Here is a 19,423-nt window from a genome sequence, read left to right as displayed (position 1 = left end):
AATCATATTTTTGTCAAAAAATACATACAGCGTTTAATTTTATACGACTCATATGGCAACATTGTGTATATCCTCTCCACTTAACCCTGGTCTGCTCATGGGGACATTTTTTACCACTGAAAATTATTACAAACGCAGTTAAAATTAATAAAATGGATGCCAAAATTATCTGTGCATATTAAGGGTTAAGTTAATTAAAAGGTAAAAAAAAGGTAACTACAAAGGTAGCTACGATGTTTACTTTGCTAATGAACCCGTGTCGAGTCATACAGTTAGTATACTGTATCAAAGAGTTCAATAAATCTTTGACATAATAGTCGATTTAAATTCAACAATATTCGTTCAGTAATAAACTCGATTATAAATTAATATCGGTTTATTAACGCGTGACTACACTAACACAACGACAAATATGTTTATATTCCTGTTAAATCAATACGTCCGTTTGTATTTATCACAATGAAAATATTCATATTCATAAATTAATAATAGTCAACAGTTTGAAGGTTATAAACAAAATAAGGTAAAATTCCATCTTCACCTTTAGGGCAGGAAGCGTACCAGCTGAAGCCCCCGTCTGATGGGGGACTCAAAATTCGGGAGTTAATTTTAGCGTATCAATATCGCTTTTAACTTTGAATGTCGAAGGCTACCATCAGAAGAGGGCCTCAAAATACGAGTCGAGTATTTTTTTTAAACGAAGATCTCACCGTTATAAGGGGGCCCCAGTTGAATATTAACAGAACAAAATCGGACACAGTATTGACGTATCTTTAAGTTATAATTACATAATAATTACAGATTTACATTACATTATTAAATACAAATGTCGAAACGAGACATCTATCACTACAGCTAGCGTATTTACTATACGAGTGTTGGTAGAAAGAACGGCCCAGCATCCCACGGCTGGGCAAACTTCCACTGCCGTTATATCTTAACTGACCGCGCTCCGTAATGGATCTTCCAAAATTTCACAAATTACAAAAACTAAATTTGTTCAAATTTATAACAAAAAAAAACAAAAACAATTAAACACATTTTTAATATTAAATTAAATTTAGTTGAGTGTCATTGAATTATAAGAAAGATTTATATATATATATATATGTGTGTGTCTGTGTATATAAATCTTAATGATACACATATTTAATGGAAGGGCATTTTTAACATATCTTATATTTCATGGAAACCTTTACATATAAACTATCACCAATATTATTGCTGTACGTTTTAATAAGATAATATGTCATTTAATAAATATCATAACTAGTCCAGAATAAGTACTTAGAGAACATTAATTAAAAAAAAAAAAAAACTACAATAACCTGAGTATTTTTTTATATGTTATATTTTGTTCTTTTTATTAATTATCTATATTCTATTGACAGTTGGCAAAATGTGTTTCGTCGATACAAAAAAAAAAAAAACCGACATGTTTACATTTAAATATGTTTGTTATTCTTAATGAGTTGTTTCGTAAAAAAAAAATAACATAAGTTCAAAATTATTTAAGATCAAAACGCTATTTAAAAAAAAAAAAAACAATTATTTTTTACGTTTAATTTAAATCACCTTTATACTAATTGTTGTCTGGACTTAGTCATCTATTAGAAAAATATAGAGATATTTGCTATTTATAACATTTATGAATGATGCAACAAATTTTCTACATACATATAAATCAACTACCATGTCTTCATACGAAGAAAATATATAATATTTAACGACACATATAGTATGAAACGAACACTTCAAATTGACCACCGGATCATATATGCTCACTCATCTATCAGTAGTCTCATCAACATAAATGGTTCGCAGATAATTTCTAATATTATATCTAGCAATATACCAGGCGGTTGGCAAGTTAAACTTCCTGCAATTAGACATATAAAATTGCTAAGTAAAGTATTATTCGGACAAATCACTTTACATGAAAGAATTAATAATATGACCGTTACAAATCAATGATTATTAATGAAACATTATTATTATCTATACAGTGTAACAGCCAGCCTCGTACACCATCACTCGTACAACGTCCACACAACACTCATATGAGACCGTGTCGTTTCTTGTATTCTTCTAAGTTCAGTGATCTCTTCGGACCAGATTCTTTCACTTTGATCGTTATCTGCTTGGACTGGGACGATACCGCTTCTGTTGTTAAATATTTTACAATGAATTATAAAATTAGACAACATATGCTAAATATTGTTTAATTATACACATTTATGTAAAATGGAACGGAGTCAATGTCTAATTAAAAGTACTTGATAAAAGTAAGGACAGGCATCTATCAAGTTATAGTAAGAGATATTATTTATTACATCTAGCAACTCCAGAACGTAATATATCGAGTTAATCAAACATTGTTTATTGTATTAAAGAGGTAAGGAGGGTGTAGAAACGCCTTCTTTTGCAATGGAACTTTATTAAACACAACATTAATGAAAAAAAATGCTTAGAACTAAATATTGTGTAGAGCAATGGTCTTGTGTCATATTTTCTTGAGAAGATAATTCATAAGGCCTTTTTGATTAGGTAATAACAGGGCGACTTGAGGATCTCCCTTTTGATTATTTAGAAATAATTATATATTCGTATAATATAACCACTGTATTATTAAGTTACTGGCCGTTCAAATGAATGAATTAATCCAACTTTTGGTAACTTTTAATGTTTAATAATTCATTGTAAAACGAGGATTCAGAAGTCCTCAGAGGAGCCCACTTAAATAAGGTGTGTTTTTATTGTGTATATACATAATATAGATTGTACTTACTTGGTATCGGCAGGTCTATTTCTATGTTAATGTCGAAATCGTGCAGCGAGTAGAGGCTGCTGTTGTCTGTGGGGGCATTTTTATCCTTCTTGACAACATCATCTTCCGTTTGCTGTCGGTTGAAAGAGAAAATCCAGCTATTATTTCATTTCTCTACTATTACTTAGACTTATGCAGCCTGGCAAATGGACCACCTTATGGTAAGTGGTCACCGCCGTCCATAGACATTGGCGCTGTTAGAAATATTAACCATTCCTTACATCACCAATGCGCCACCAACCTTGAGACTAGAGATGTTATGTTACAAGTGCCTGTAGTTACACTGGCTCACTAAACCTTCAAACCGAATCACAAAAATACTAATTATTATTGTTTGGAGGTGGGTGGTACCTATCCATCGCTTGTACAAAATCTTACCACCCAGTAAAACCTTATTAGATAGCTATTTTCACCAACACAGGTAATAAATATCAAAGTTAATAATACCGGAGAGTACTCTATGTATCTAAATCGGAGAAGAATCATCTCACCGCTAATCTCTCTCTCTCGTCCTTCTCTTTATTCAATTTCTCGTCTTCCTCTCTCATCATTTGTTCTTCGGCAGCTGCTTGCTCGTTCTTCAACAGTTCCTGTAACAATTTTATAGTTAAGACCTCAGATCAACTCAACTATCACCTTAAGCTTAAATTGATTTTAGTGCGTTGTTTGGTATCTGTTTGAGATTAATAGATTTCTTATACCGATTACCATAGAGGTTGACTAATTTTTTTTCTGTGTTATATTGGTCTGGTCTCCGAGGTCCGGAGTCTCCTGCCTCCTACTGCATACCCTCAATACTGAATCCAACACACTTACTCTCGCTATATACGAAGAAACAATTGGTCGACCACGATTTATACTAGGGCCCCAGAAAGGTTAAATACGAACCAGGAACCACCCGGGCTCTTGGGGTCCAGTACAACTATAAAAGTGTGCCACATGCGTGTTCGGCCAGGAGAGTCTAGATGATTAAGGCAGGAGCTGACTGAGGTAATTTTAAATTCATGTTAGATTTATGAACATAATTTCTAAAAGGTCTATTTTAAAACAAAAACATGCAACATGCACTAGGAGTCGGCTAGGAGTCACAGCCGGCTGATATCGGAGCTGCAATAAGTTGCAGAACTTGTCCTCAAAAATGGAAAACGCTTTAGTCCAGCAGGGGGACCTTTAGCTACCGTTACTCTTCTTTACTGTAGTAAATTTTTTTGCATAGAAATTGATGAATTGCGTAACGTATCACTGCTGTAGTGCAAAAGATTGTATGTATTTCGACCTGATAATTTACAATTTAAAAAGTACAGTAAGGGAGCGTTCAAGTATTACGTAACGCAATTTTTGAAGATTTTTGACCCCCCCTGTAACCCTCCTCCCCTTGTAACGCACCGTAACACCTCTCTAAACGTTACGTAACACTCAAGTGACCATTTTTACCCTAAAGTCGTAAAAAGTGATGTTATGGTTATTATCTTTGGTATAGTTTTGTCAAGAGATTTTGTTTATTTTTAAAAAAAATTGGGTTTACACATAATCGTTTTCGTCTGAGATCTGAGGTCTGAGACAGTCTTGCCATGCACGTAACGACAGTGCATTTGAACACTCTTGTGAGATGTGAAATATATCCCACAGGTTGTCAATTTGGGAGTTTTTATTCCCTAATTTTTTATTAAAAAAAAAAAAACAATGTCCCGCCCCTGTAACGCATCGTAACGTTATACGAGACACCCCCTCCCCCCCAAATTGCGTTCCGTAATACTTGAACGCCCCCTAATAGAGGATTGAAATGTCACCTGCGACCGGGAGCCCTGCGACTTGAAGTTCATGACGGGCTTGGTGTGCCGGCGGGTGAAGGGGTCGTCCGTCTTCTTGCCCTTGTTGGCCTTCACCTCCTCCATGATGGCTCGCTCGGCCGTCTCCACGTTGAGCTTCCGGTTCCGGTTGTTGATGTACGAGATGCTCTGGATGGACGACGTGCGCGTCTTGTCCAGCGCGCTGGCTCGCTCCTCCAGCTCCTGCAGCTTGGCGTTCAGGTCCGTCACCAGCTCCTCGTCTCCTCTGCGGGCCGAGCGGAGCCGTGAGCCCTCCTCCGGTAGTACGACCAGACGTGCGCGCCACGTCATATTATACATTATTTAGATTTCGGCCGATAATGACTTGCCGAGTCAAGGTCAAAGTTGTTTGTAAATACACTTGTGTTGTTATTTTTAGGCGGACGGGCAAGCGGCCCATCTGATGACAAGTGGCCGCCATCGCCCATAAATTTGGCAAAACATTTTAACCAATTCTTAAAACACCAACTAAGATGTTATGTCCCTCGTACCTGTAGTAACACTGGGTCACTCATCCTTCAAACTGGAACACAACAATACTGACTTTTGCCGTTTGACGGTATAATAATGTGTGGCTGGTGTACACAGACAGACCTGCATAAAGCCCTACATCTGAGTGAATTATTTTCATAATCGGATTTTTACTTCTGCCATTAGAATCAAGTACATAAACATAACATAACATAATCAGCCTGTAAATTTCCCGCTGCTGGGCTAAGGCCTCCTCTCTTGTTGAGGAGAAGGTATGGAGCATATTCCACCACGCTGCTCCAATGCGGGTTGGTGGAATACACATGTGGCAGAATTTCGTTGAAATTAGACACATGCAGGTTTCCTCACGATGTTTTCCTTCAATTTCCTTTTTCAGAATCAAGTACATATTTAACCATTCAAGTGCACCGACCGCAACTGAGCGACGTCTCTCTCCTTCATGAGTTGTGTTTTCTTCATCGCGTAGTTCGTCGGATGAGATCTAAACCTTTCTTTTTCGGCTACAATTTTTTCTATATCTTCTTCCTGTGAATATAGAGAGTTTATAAAATTTATAATTATCAATACTAATATACACTAAAGTAACTCTGTTGCTCACGGAAAAACCACTGAACCGAAATTGATGTGATTTGGTTTTAAGCACGCTTAAACTCCATGGAAGGATACATTTTTATACCTAACACCTGACCAACCCTGAAAACGCGAGCGAATCCGCAGGCGACAACTAGTAAACATAATATATAACTAGACGTGACTTTCATCCTATCAAATATTGGACTTAAGATTTTATGATTTCGTTTTTTTGTTACAAGTCATGCCAAGGTATTATGATCTATAAATACAGACCTTAACTAGACTATATCTTTATCTATCGGAGTATTGCAACAAAAGTAATAAATATTTTATCTATTTTCTGTGACGCACGAAAAGACGTAGTAAATCTAATTAAACATTTATTTCTTAATTATAATGGTATTTTTATAAAATTATTTGTATAAATGTGTAAATATTACCTTAAACTCGTACATGAGCGCATCTTTTACTTCACTAATTTTATTCCTAACGAAGTCCATAGTCGGAGGTTTCTTATTGGCTTCTTTGATAGCTCTATGCCACTTCTGAAATTCGTTATCTGTAAATTCCTGGAAAAATCAAAATCATATTAAAAAAAATAATAATAACAATATTCTAATTAAAAGGGGAAAGGGCAAAAAAGAGATGTGTCGTGAGATACACTGTTGGGACCGTGATGATTTCGCTATATAATAGAATTAGTGTGACTTTCCGAACGTCACACGTCAAGCTGTCAGACGTCTTTTAAATTGATTCACTTTTTGGCGGGAAGCAGCGCGATATACGGTCAGGCGTATCATTGTTAAACTGTTTTTGTAATAATATTAGCATACGAGAAATTGATTAGTATTTAGTTATTATGTTACATGTGATTGTATATAATAGAAAGGGACACAGAGATGTAGAGGGAAAGTTCGCCAAGGGAGGGAGGGGGGCTTGGGGTCATAACGCTTTTTTCTTACGTGACAATCTCCGCCAGTTCGCTCTACTGTAAGCCGCGTAAACTTCGTTCCAAAGAAGCTGTCTACTATAGCTCAGATAATTTGAAGGCTACCAAGTGCTTATTTGTCTAATTAATTCGCAGATTGCTGGTTGATAGCGTCTCAGCTCCCGTGCGCTTGCGCACCTGAAGCCGTTGGTCCGGCGCCTGAGCTCCTTCAGTTTGTATCGGATTATAGGAGAAGTAACAGAGACCTGTGTTTGTGCTCACATCTGTACCCTATAAGATGTAGCACAGATGGCTTGTCTCACGGGACACCGTCGCCATCAGGTATCTAGTTAATACAACCACTGATTTTGGGTCAATTTTTTGGTATACAGTATAACAAGACTGAAAGTGACTTTTACACTAAAATTAATTAGTTTTTTTTTTTTTCGAATATTTAGGCGGATGGGCCACCTGACCATAGGAATTGGTGTTGTAAGAAATATTAACCATTCCTTATATCACCTCCATAACTTGGGAACTTAGACTTTATGTCCCTTATACCTGTAGTTACACCGGCTCACTCACTTAAAACCGGATAACAATACTAAGTTTACCATTTAACAGTAGAATATATAATTGGAATTCATATTTACCTGATTGCTAACGAACTCCAATCTAAACACTCTGTCCTGGGTTCCGTGGCGTAACTTAAAGCCCTTATTCGTTCTTGTGTTACCTAAATTATATACTTTCGCCGTTTCGTATACGTCTATTATTTCAGCGACCTGCAATATGAAAAGTTTTGAAGACTTCAAATCGAAAACTTGGTCTAGTACTAGTGTTACAAGATCACAAATAACAAAGTGTGATGCTGAACACTGACAGCATGTCAATATTCGACTCGGGTCCGTCTTAAATCAGGCTGCATGGGTTGCCAATAACCCATGCACCTCGCACGGTCAAGTCTCGGACCATTAGAGAGGCTCCCCTGATGGTCTTTAAAATTGCTTGGGGGGGGGGGGGAGAGATTAACAGAACATATTTGCACTAGGGCGCTTACTGCTCTTAAGACGGGTCTGGGCATAGGGTCCTCTCCTAAAAAGCTGATGGGTTTAAGATTTTCGCCATCATGTTATGCAAGTTACTCCAATTTGAACTTTATAATTCTGTGTTAAGATCCCAGTATTCTATAACTATTATCGATTGGATTTTTTAACTACTAACTACTAATAGATTGTAAAAATCCCACTACTGGGCCAAAGCCTTTGAGGAAAAGATTTAGAGCTTTATCCACCATGCTGCACCAATGCGGGTTGGTGTATACATGTGGCAGAAATGAAATTAGACACATGCAGTTTCGTCTCGATGTTTTCCTTTACCGCTGAGATGAATTATAAATAAAAATTAAAATTTAAAAGTGCCCAGGATTATTCCCGCTATTATCGGTGGAGACGCACGCGTGCACCACTGGGTCACCTCGGGTACTCCTACGTCTAACAGCCAGATATTTAATTATGAATATTAAATGTAACTCACCCTGTAGACGGGGTTGCCGTTGTTATTCCCGATGCCTATACGAACGAAACAGCCCTGAACGACTCGCGAGAAGAACGGTAAATGTACTAATCTTTCTAATTTAAACCTGAAACAATTCGAACCAAACTTTACTTTGTATTCAATTAATCAAAATCAAAATATACTTTATTCAAGTAGGCTTTTACAAGCAAATTTGAATCGTAATTTAACAAACTCTTTAAAGTAAAGCTACCACCGGTTCGGAATGTAAATTCTACCGAGAAGAACCGACAAGAAACTCAGTAGTTAATAATAATTACTCTACTAAGAGTTAGTGATTTTCTTCTCATAGAGTAACTTTTTATTTTATATCGATAGGCTGACTGGTAAGTTGGCTACCTTGTGGTAGGTGGTCACCACTTCCCATAGCACTACAAGAAATATTAAATGTAATGTTATATCCCTCGTGCCTGTAGTTAAAGTGAACACTCAACTTTCAAACCGGAATACAACAGTACTAGTACAGTAAGTATTGCATCTTAGCAGTAGAATATGTGATTACTACTGAGTTTCTTGCCGACTTTTCTCGGCAGAATCTACATTCGGAACCGGTGGTACTTCTAATTTAGTTCTGTAAAAGGATGCCTACTTGAATAAAGTATACTTTGATTTATTCAATTGAGGAGTGGGTTTCTACCCAGACACCTACAAAATACCTACTACTTAAAACTAAAAATATAACATATAATACCTGCTTAATCTAAGTTTATTAATCTGATCCCTAGTATCTGCGTATTTGACTTCGACTTCCTCTCTTTCACGCTTCTTCTCTTCCACCTCCGCGTCTGATGAGGACGAGCTCGAAGAACTTCTCCGGCCTAGAAATAATTCAAAGATACGTTCATCAACAAAAATAGTTAGCAATTGTTCAACAAAATCAATGATAATTACAGAAACTTGACACCAAACTCAAGGTGAGAAATTTTCTATTCATAGAGACGGACACCGGGTTAAATCTCCGTGTCCTCTGGCGTAACCTTGCACATTATTTTAATTTATTTTATCGATACTAGCTTTATATATAAATATATACTTAATAATTATTTAAAGTCGTTTTAAAGTTACTTATAAAGACTTTCTTTAATTTAAATAATGTGTTAAAAGTAAACAGAGTATGATAAAAATTACTTGAATTTGAATACCGAGGACTCAACTAACCTTGTGACTTATTATCTTCTGAATCTGAACCAGAATCGTCCGAGTATATGTCCGATGCTTTTAACTTGACGCTCTGTTTACTTGTTCCGCCTATTATTTCTGCGTCTGCGTCCTGCAAGAAATTGTTAATATTAACAATAAACTTTTTTTTCCTTTTTAATTAATATGGTTGTGACCGATCACCATAGATGTTGATGCTTTAAGAAACTACCTCTTACATAACCAATGTGTGATTCTAGTGCTTGGACATGCATTATATTTATATTTCCTACAAGAAAGAGAAAGTCATATATGTATACGAGGAATAAAAAGGGGTCAAGTATTAGTCCTTGCGGGATTCCTAAATCAAGTGAGACCTCAAGAGACCTGCTAACTTCTACGTCAGACCTACGAGTCGCATCGTAAACATAAGTAATAATTATTGCGTCGAGTGTCGAGGGCACTCACGTCGTCGTCCTCCTTGCGCTGCAGCTCGGCGCGCTTGCGCTGCTCCGTCTCGACGCGCGTGGCGCGCGCGTCCCGCTGCGCGCGCAGCGCCGCCATCGCGTTGACGCGCCGGTCGTCCACGTTGCGCTTGCGCTCCGTCTTCGCGCCGAACAGCGGCGACGCCGAGCGCTCTGCGGGCGGCGGGCGTTACGCTGGGTTATGTCGCGGGGCACGACCGCGGGGCTGTTGCTGGTTTTTTTCGATAGAAAAGTCCGGTAACTTTTTATCGGCCCGACCGGGGTATTCGAAACCCCGGATCTCTGTATCTGCGGCCTTATATCTGACCACTGTACGACCGAGGCGGTCAATACGATTATCACCCGTCAAATAAAATTAGACTCGGTGCTCATTTATATTTTCATTTTCAGGAGCCGTCATTAGTATTTCACACACGTCGAACTCAAACATACCTTCGTCCTTGGGATCGTCTCGAATTTCCCCAGGACTCTCGGGCGGGTTCTCTTTTTCCTTTTCGGGCTCCTTTGGCTCCTCCTTTTCGGATTCTGCGAGAGAACAGTTTTATTTACAATTTTTTTAAGCAAATCAGACTACACTTTACTCCTAGCTTTTGTGGCACTACAAAGTGAGCATGAAACGCCATAATGTTAATGACCTAAAGGTAGCGTACGAAACGAGAAAAATCTAGTAATCCATTTAACGTTTATGAAAATAACGCCAGTTCCCAATCCGCCTAAGCCCCGAGTCATCTGGGGCCGGCCGGCGCGCCTCACCGCGGCGCTCGTGGTCCCGCTGGCGGCGCGCCTGCAGCTTGGCGCGCTGCTCGCGGCGGCGCTTGCGCGCGTCGCGGCGCCGCGCCAGCTCGGCGGGCGACGCGCCGCGCTCGGCCGCGGAGCGCCGCGCCAGGCGCAGCTTGCGTTCTATTTCCCACCTACAATTACAAATTTCGAACGATTAGTGAGCCCTCGTTTACATTGAATTGATACGAATCGTGACGGAGTTATACACTAACGGTATATTGACGTAATAAATTAATACTACTCGGATGCATGTGGTCAAAATAAAAATGGCTCTAAAGTGCAACCCCGTGAGACTCCAGTGTATTTAAGAGACAAATCGGATCATTATATTTTACGCTCGATCGAAATCAAAATATATTTTATTCGCTTTTACGAGCACCTACTAGCACTACAATTGTATCTTAAACGTAAAGCTTCCGCCGCTTCGGAATGTACATAGATTCTACCTAGAAAAACGGGCAATAAAGTAAGTGGTCAATCTTTCCCTACATTTGAAATACAAAGTTATGTCAGATAAAGATATAAACTCCACGCCTTTTTAAATGACTAACATTACTTTTTAACATAAAAAAAAATGTGTTTATGAATCGACAAAATTAAAATATATTATTAGAGCGATATATTATAATAATAAATACATATTTTGCAAATAACTACTCAGATGTATATACGCGAAATAAAAATGGTTCTAAAATACAACCCTGTCAGACACCAATATGTTCGAAGCACCCATTAGTAACATTGTTTTCTAGCTACCGACTTCTGTTAATACAGACAGACATGTTCAGATACATACTGTTTATTAATTTGTTACTAATAATATTTAATAATAGTTTAGTGTGAAAATGATCATCTTACCGTGTCTTCATCAAGTCCCGCCTCTCTATGCGTTTAAATATCTCCTGTTCACGCTCCTTCTCCGACATGGCCGCCAGCCGAGCTCTGTCTTCTTCATCTCCCATTAGATTTTCATCGTAACTGTTTATCACATAATTAATAAAGATATAAAAATACCAAATGCGAATAATACCCAACAACCACCACATAAAACGCGTGCGTAAACGCGTGCGTAAACTAGTGTTATATAAATTAAATTCGAAAACATTATTCGCGGTAGAATAAGCACCAAACCTTCTAATCAAAGGCCTTAAGCCCAGTTGTGAGACATTTAATCAATTTAATATTTTAAAATAATTCTCCTTACCCATCATCAAATTCTTCCTCTGAATCTATTGAATCATTGTCTGATGAGTGTGAAGATACTTCGCCTGTGAACAAAACGTGCGTTTAGTGATAAATATAGGAGCACAACAAATCTTGTGACTAAAACTAAAATATGTTGTATTTGATTTTAAATTAACATGGTTATTTTTATTACTTTTTATTACTTCACGAGAACAAGACATTCGTAGATAATGTCGAAATATCGAGCTCCACCAAATAAAAATAAAAAACATGGTAAAGATCCCGTTTTAAATACTGTTGTATTTGGTTAAAAGGGAGGGGGGGGGGGAAAGCCTTATAGTATTTGTACACGATGCGTAAATTGTTATATCTCATCGTTGGTTGTAAGCAACATTAACATTACGTCCTTTCGGAGAATGTGTTGCTACCATTTGATGTCAACTCTAGCATCGCACGCTCATTGGTCAAATCAAACGGCGTGCGCATCCCCGTTACACATTTCCGTCCCTTTTCACTAAACAACTCACAGATTGCAGCAAAGCAGCAGAACACTTACCGTGTTGCACGTCAAGGAACGATTCGTTGGCTAATGGACAACATTAAAGTTTTCACTAGCAGTCAAAAGTTTGGAAGGCGTTTTGGAACTTCTGACAATGTTGTTCTACCGGATTAAAAATGTAAAGAAATACTGACTGTGTTAACGGAGACACAGTCGTACTGTAATAACTTGCGCAGTCTGTCCCAATTTTTTATTTACATTGGTCTGATAAACATTTTCTTAAAAAGAGTTTTGTCGTAAACTTGCTCCACATTCCGTTTGCCCAGCATTGCATGCAGTAAATTTACTTATCGTCATCCACTCACCTTCCTCTGGTTCACTGTACACATCCTTCTTCTTCCCCGACCCGGCACTGTCTGTGCTTTTCCTGACTTCACTTCTTTTTGGTTCCGGTTTCTTTCTTTCCTCTGAATGGTCCGATGAACTTTTCCTACTCGTTTTAGCTGGTTCTTTCTTCTTCGACGTATCGCTTCTTGCATCGCTGTTTGATTCAGAGCCGGACGATGAAGATGATTTGTCTGAAATAAGACTTAGATTTATACAAACGGCCTCTCAATTAGTTAAAATATACTTTAATAGAAATAGAGTCGATATGAGAATACAGACATTGGAGAGCTGATAGAGACAGAAAACTTTATATACCTATATTGATATATTTAACAGTAGAGCTGTTCCGAGCTTATTCTGTGAGAAAAATTCGAAACTCACTGCAGATTACGATGTTGAAATGTCATTGACTTTTAAAATTATAAATGATAAATGTGCTACCTGATCGTAAATGATCACCACCGCCCAGAAATATTGACGCTATAATAAATATTATCCATTCCCTTACATCGCCATCCGCCATTGAACCGCCAACATTAAGAACTAATATCTAATGTCCCTTGTGCCTTTAAATCTATTCTGGCTCGCAACAGAATTAAAAGATGCACGCAATACCAAAATCGATCGGGACGACATCATCAATCGTAAGTCAGCTATTAACAATTCACGAGCGATGTAGGGAGCTGTACTTATATAATTTATCCTTTTAAATAATCTTGGTACTTATAACATGTTTCCTCGGACCCTTCACTTTAAGCACGTAAATTGCATCTATGTTAATTACTTGAGGAAGGTATATATTGCAATTTATTAACTTCAGTGTGTAAAAGCAATATTTCTACAATTTGAAGTCTATAGAGAAGTAATTATAATTTATTTTATTTGGTTCTTCAACAATGTGTACACTGATTATAATAATATAATATAACAAAGTAAAATTATATTCTAAGTGTCACAATTACTTAAAGAAGAACACGCAGCATGCACAAAAAGAAAACAATCAACATCTTAACCTAATTTGAAAACTATTTAAATAAAATTTAAATAACTATTTAATTAAAAGGAAATAAATGTAAAAAAAAAAGTACTATGTAATAAAAATACAAGGATGTATCAACATAGACATTATTTTTGCTGCCCAGTACGATCTTTTTCATGGACACAATTACTTGTTGATGGGACTTTGTGCAAGCTTGGGTTGGGTTGGCATCACTTTAGCATTTACGTAGTCCGGTTTGAAAAGCGAGTCAGTCAGTGTAACTACAGGAACTAGGATTGTATTATCTTAGTGTTCGAGTTGGTGAAGGAATGGTTAATACTACCAACAAAGCCAATGTCTATGAGCGGTGGTGACCGATTACCATCGCGTGTCTCGCTTGCCAGTCTGCCAAGGTTCAATAAAATGAAGAAAAAAAAAAACTTACCATTTTTCTTGTCATCATCGTCCCAATCAGATTCACTATCTGAAGATTTGCTTTTTGATTTCGGTTGCGGTGGGGACTCTCCTGGTTTCTTTTTTTTCTTTGCCAAATTGAGGAATTGCTGGAACAAAATAATAAAAACAACGTCATTTGAAACTAGACTTTATTTAAATGTATACAATAAGTGATTTTGCTGTACAGACTTTATTAATTTGGTTTAACTAAAAATATTGTAATATATGTGTATCTCTTTCTAATGTATGTTATCTCTCGTTTCCATCACATAAGCTCGGGGGTTGTTTATACATATTCTAACCACGTTATATGGTTATTAGGTTAGAACTCCGTTATTAGGTTAGAACGCGTGAACCTTAACCGATGATTGCGGTTTCAAACCCAGACAAGGACCACTGAATTTCATGTGCTTGATTTGTGTTTATAATTCATCTCGTGCTCGGCGGTGAAGGAAAACATCGTGAGGAAACCCTCACGTCATGTCTCATTTCAACGATTTTTTTCCACATTTGTATCCACCAAACCGCATTGGAGCAGTATGTTGGACTATGCTTCAAACCTTCTCCTCGAAGGGAGTGGAGGCATTAGCCCAGTAGTGGGAAATTTACAGGCTATTAATGTTTGTCATATTAAATAATCAGAAAAATATATCGAAAGATGCCAAATTTTTAATTATTTATGTTTTCAAGCAACGATGCTATTTTAAAGATAGATAGAATAGATAGAAAGAAGATAATCACGACGCTTATGTTTATTAAATCTATTCAATATATCATATATTCATATATAATATATACTATATCGCTGGCACTAATCTTAAATAGCCGTTCAATTAATAGCCTAGCCTATGTTACTAATGAGCACCGCCTTTCAATTGGCATCCTAACAATAACCTAATTCTTTATTTATTACTTTGCAAAATACGTTGAAAGTTTAATTTATAATATGTTATTAAATTTAACCTAAAAAGTATAAATAATTTTATTAATACTCGTCTTTAAACTAAAGCAAATTACCCTTTTCTGTGAACGGAAGATGTATTTACAGAAAGTTATTCAGTCAGGGTCGGGTTTAGGAGAGCAACCGGGGCAACTGCCCTGGGGTCTCCAGAAGAGAGTTAAGAATATTAATATAATATATGTTTAGATATCTAGATATAGTCAAATTATAATTATGTAACTAAAAACTGTTTTAAAAGTTAGCAATAGAGTAAATGAAAATGTCAGACTATAATGAAAATGTTCAAATTTTTTTAAAATAATATTAATCACTAGGGCATCCACTACTCTGTTGCTCTAGGGGTTCAACTCTTTTGTGGCCCTAGAGCCTGCAACCTTTAAATGCGGCTGCGTATACAGTGGTTGAACGGCGCCGTTTAAACGGCTAGACTATAATTAAACTAACTATATTTTACTTGGTGGTAGGACTTTGTGCAAACAATAGTACTCAGTATTGTTGTATTCCGGTTTGAATGGTGAGTGAGCCAGTGTAACTACAGGCACAAGGGACATAACATCGTATTTCCCAAGGTTGGTGACGCCTTGGCGATGTTAATGGTTAATATTTCTCACAGCGCTATTTTCTATAGGCGGTGGTGACCACTTACCATCAGTTGGCCCATATGCTCGACGGCCAACCAACGACATAAAAGAAAAACTATTTGGTAAATAAAACTATGTATGTGTAGTATATTATATATACATATATGTATATATATTTAACCAATTAAATTATAGTAACATTCCTGGATAACTATAAAGACTGGAATGTTAGAATTGTCTCATTAACGTTTCCATTTATAGACATACAACTAGTATCTGCAGTTGACATATATTGACTCTACTATTCGTTCGTAGTTCTGATCCATTAGTATCTAGCCAGTGATAGACTCTGATTACGTCTCGTAAACTATTATTACGTTATAGTTTAAAAATATTATATACAAAAAATATAATATACACTTGGTGGTAGGGCTTTGTGCAAGCATGTCTGGGTAGGTACCACCCACTCATCAGATATTCTACCGCCAAATAACAGTACTCTGTATTGTTGTTTTCCGGTTAGAAAGGTGAGTGAGCCAGTGTAATCACAGGCACAAGGGACATGACATCGTAGTTCCCAAGGTTGGTGGCGCATTGGTGATGTAAGCAATGGTTAATATTTCTTACAGTGCCTTTGTCTATGGGCGTTGGTGACCACATACCATCAGGTGGCCCATATGCTCGTCTGCCAACCAATGCCATAAAAAAAAAAATATTCTCTTTAATTAAAACGAATCGTTTTTTGAAAATAGTAATCGAGCGTTAGCGGAGTGCTGGCTCTCAATTAATAAAAGGTTAGCCGAGAGTTCATAAGACGGACGCCCTAGATATCGATGGAAGAGAGGCTATACAGTGCGTACGTGCGTGCGTATATACGTGCGTGCGTGCAGTTATCACGTCCGTCGACGAGTAACTTGAACGTCGAACTTCGTTTTCTTCATCGTATTTATTGGTAACAAGGTGTCTGCCGCGGCTTCGCTCGCGTTTTCGGGGTTTGCTGTGAGATGTTAGACATAAATAGCCTATGTCCTGCTTCTGAGTACAACCTAGCTCCATACCAAATTTCATCAAATTCGATTCAGTCATTTCGCCGTGAAAGCAACAGACAAGAGTTACTTTCGTTAAATGCGATTATGACAAAAATTGAGTCATTGAAAATTGCTCAATCTAATGAGTTTCGTATAAATTCTCCCTTAACAGTAAGAAATGTATGAATGATTTCTTGTTAATACATATAGGTTAGTCAGATTTGGATCCCCAAGTATATATATATCATAAAAATATTACTTTATTTTAATTTAGTATATCAATAGGATGTCTGGTATGCTATGTTAGTGTATATATATGTATATATTTTTATGTGACTGTATTTAAAAATTCATGTCAGTCGGAGGCCAGTATTTGAACATTTCTTATCAGTTTAATATCCCTAATCTATATCTTTATTTATATTACACAGCTGAAGAGTAAACTTGGATTAAACGGGCTATTCTCAAAAACTAACTTAAATAAAAAAAAAATATTATAGCTTCAAAGTCAACGTTTCTAGAACCTTCCTTCGTGAATTCCTCACACCTGAATGGGAGTGAATGATAACTGTACTGGAATTAAGTTAATGAGATATATATGGTCATTTAAAAACTTAATTTAATTACAATTGTATAGTTAATTACTATTAATAGTCGCTGTTCCTTCATTTATTTCTGTTTAATTTGTCATAAGATAATAAACAAATCTATACTAATATATAAAGGTAACTCTGCTTGTGCATTGCTCTTCCACAGCCAATTTGAAATTGATGATACTTGGTATGAAGCCAGATATAATTCCATAACAATAGCAAAAAAAAACATAAATAAAAAAAACCCATGATTTAAGAATAATTCTGAAATGTCATAGACAAACTTTTAAGATTAGATTGACAGAAATCTATTTAACAGTGCGAGTAATTATTTGAATTTCATAATCAGATCCTGACTTTGTTGAATGAGAAAAAAATTGTAAAGAGAAAAATAAAAAAAAATTAATTATGTTTAAATGAGCCACCTGATGATTAATAGCTACCACTACCCACATACATTGGTGCTGCTAGAGATATTAACCATCCTTTACATCGAATGCACCGCCAAACTTTTAGGAGTTAAGATGTTATGTCTCTTGTGCCTGTAGTACACTGGCTTTAGCTTTAAACTGGAACATGACAATACTATATATTACCGTAGAATATGTGATGAGGGAATGTTACCTACCCGGATAGAGTTCCACAAAGCAGATGGATAGGTTTGAATATGTGTTTAATTTCAGTTAAATGAAATCCATGTCAAGCTGAGGTGCAAAACTAATAATTAACTTAAATAATCATTTGACATTGGTGAAGAAAATTAAAAATCACTCCGTACACTGATAATGCTCGTGAACTACACGACTGTGAAGGTATGATGTGCTTGGAATAATACTTCGTTACTTATCCTTTTAACTTGAACACAGCCATACTAAATGTTCCTATTCAGCAGTTAAATACCTAAGTGGGTGGAACTCACCCAGATGGACTTAAAGCCCTATAACTATTCATTGAATTTTTTGTTTTATTAACTAAATTCACAAGTCATATATATCAAAAGGGTTTGTTTTTAATAATTTCAATACTAAAAGTATATCATTGAGTAATATTATTTTTTTCTTTTACATTCTATAATTTCCATGAAATCATGTTAACCAACTTTCTAAATGTAATATGTCATGTATATAGACTATAAAAAAATGTTTTTATAATGATATAATACAAATGTATATGCTGTATTTAATACATGGTGAAAATTAGGTAATATTTGTTTAAAGTACACACTATTTATGCTTGGACTGAGTTTAAAATTAAAATATTTCATTTTTTAAATAGGTATTATATAAGGTACAAGATTAAGACCAGCTGTTGAAAAATTATAAATAGTTTTGTTGTCCCAAATTGTGGCTGTACACATGTTTTCCAAGTCATTTTGTAAATAAAATATAAAAGAAGTACTGAAGTACTATAACTACTAAATCAATGTCGACCTCTTAAAGGTTATGGGACAATTTTATTTTTTATTTTTCATGAGTCATTCCAAAAGAAGCCATTGTAAACGAAACTTTTTAAAGAAAAACATCGTGTGTATTAAGACGTAATATATTGTATGTTTACTTCTTGAATATGTACTTTTCTTTTATGACATCTTCACTAATGCGCATTGGTCACAATTAGATCCTTCAGACATTGATCTTGGCCTGAATACGCAAACAAAATAGCAAAGGAATGTCGTCAAAATGCTAAGATAGACACTATAACCTAGGAAGGATTTAAGCTCAATTTACTCACCGAATCCAAATCTGAACATTCGCTACTGGAATCTGAATCTATCAAAGGTTTATTTTTTCTCTTAGCCATTTTGTTACACTTTTAACTACGAAATACGTTACGATATTTTTTACTTTACGTTACGAAGTCGCCCGTCAACTATACAACCATACGATACATACTATGTGTTGCCATTAGATGAGAAGGTGGAAAAGTGGTACAATTAATAAAAACTTTATAATATTATCTAAAAACATTTACATCAAAAGCTTAGTCTTAAAAAACGGTATAATTTGGATTAAATCAAATGTTTTTATGAAAATATACATCTTATATCAAATAGATTTCTTGATGTTTTTATGTCTGACTTTTCTAATGAATTTCTTGCATTTAGGGAAAACTTATTATGCTTGCAACA

The 19,423-nt window shown here is 36.2% G+C and overlaps 1 protein-coding gene across 1 annotated transcript; it reads right to left on the bottom strand.

Annotated features, from left to right (window-relative positions):
* Positions 1-1,822: 1,822 nt before the first annotated feature.
* On the bottom strand, positions 1,823-19,185 carry LOC113404881 (RNA polymerase-associated protein Rtf1-like). The gene is made up of 18 exons (XM_026645947.2): positions 19,027-19,185; positions 14,122-14,239; positions 12,676-12,888; positions 11,831-11,894; positions 11,485-11,604; positions 10,600-10,757; positions 10,279-10,371; positions 9,830-9,999; positions 9,383-9,494; positions 8,916-9,042; positions 8,186-8,291; positions 7,303-7,434; positions 6,162-6,290; positions 5,561-5,673; positions 4,618-4,882; positions 3,319-3,417; positions 2,789-2,900; positions 1,823-2,163 (listed from the first exon to the last, which is right to left on the bottom strand). The coding sequence occupies exons 1-18, from the start codon at positions 19,093-19,095 to the stop codon at positions 2,057-2,059; spliced, it is 2,307 nt and encodes a 768-aa protein (XP_026501732.1). The 5' UTR covers positions 19,096-19,185; the 3' UTR covers positions 1,823-2,056.
* Positions 19,186-19,423: the final 238 nt, after the last annotated feature.

This window comes from Vanessa tameamea, chromosome 27, assembly GCF_037043105.1.
Source record: "Vanessa tameamea isolate UH-Manoa-2023 chromosome 27, ilVanTame1 primary haplotype, whole genome shotgun sequence".
In the NCBI taxonomy this organism is placed as follows: domain Eukaryota; kingdom Metazoa; phylum Arthropoda; class Insecta; order Lepidoptera; family Nymphalidae; genus Vanessa; species Vanessa tameamea.
This window is presented reverse-complemented; position numbering and strand designations above follow the sequence as displayed.

Coding starts and splice junctions, on each gene's coding strand:
- LOC113404881 (XM_026645947.2), bottom strand. CDS start 19,095: ATGGCTAAGAGAAAAAATAAACCTTTGATAGATTCAGATTCCAGTAGC. Junction 6,291..7,302: donor TGGAGTTCGTTAGCAATCAG/GTAAATATGAAT, acceptor TGATTTTTCCAG/GAATTTACAGATAACGAATT. Junction 2,164..2,788: donor AATAGACCTGCCGATACCAA/GTAAGTACAATC, acceptor ATTTAACAACAG/AAGCGGTATCGTCCCAGTCC.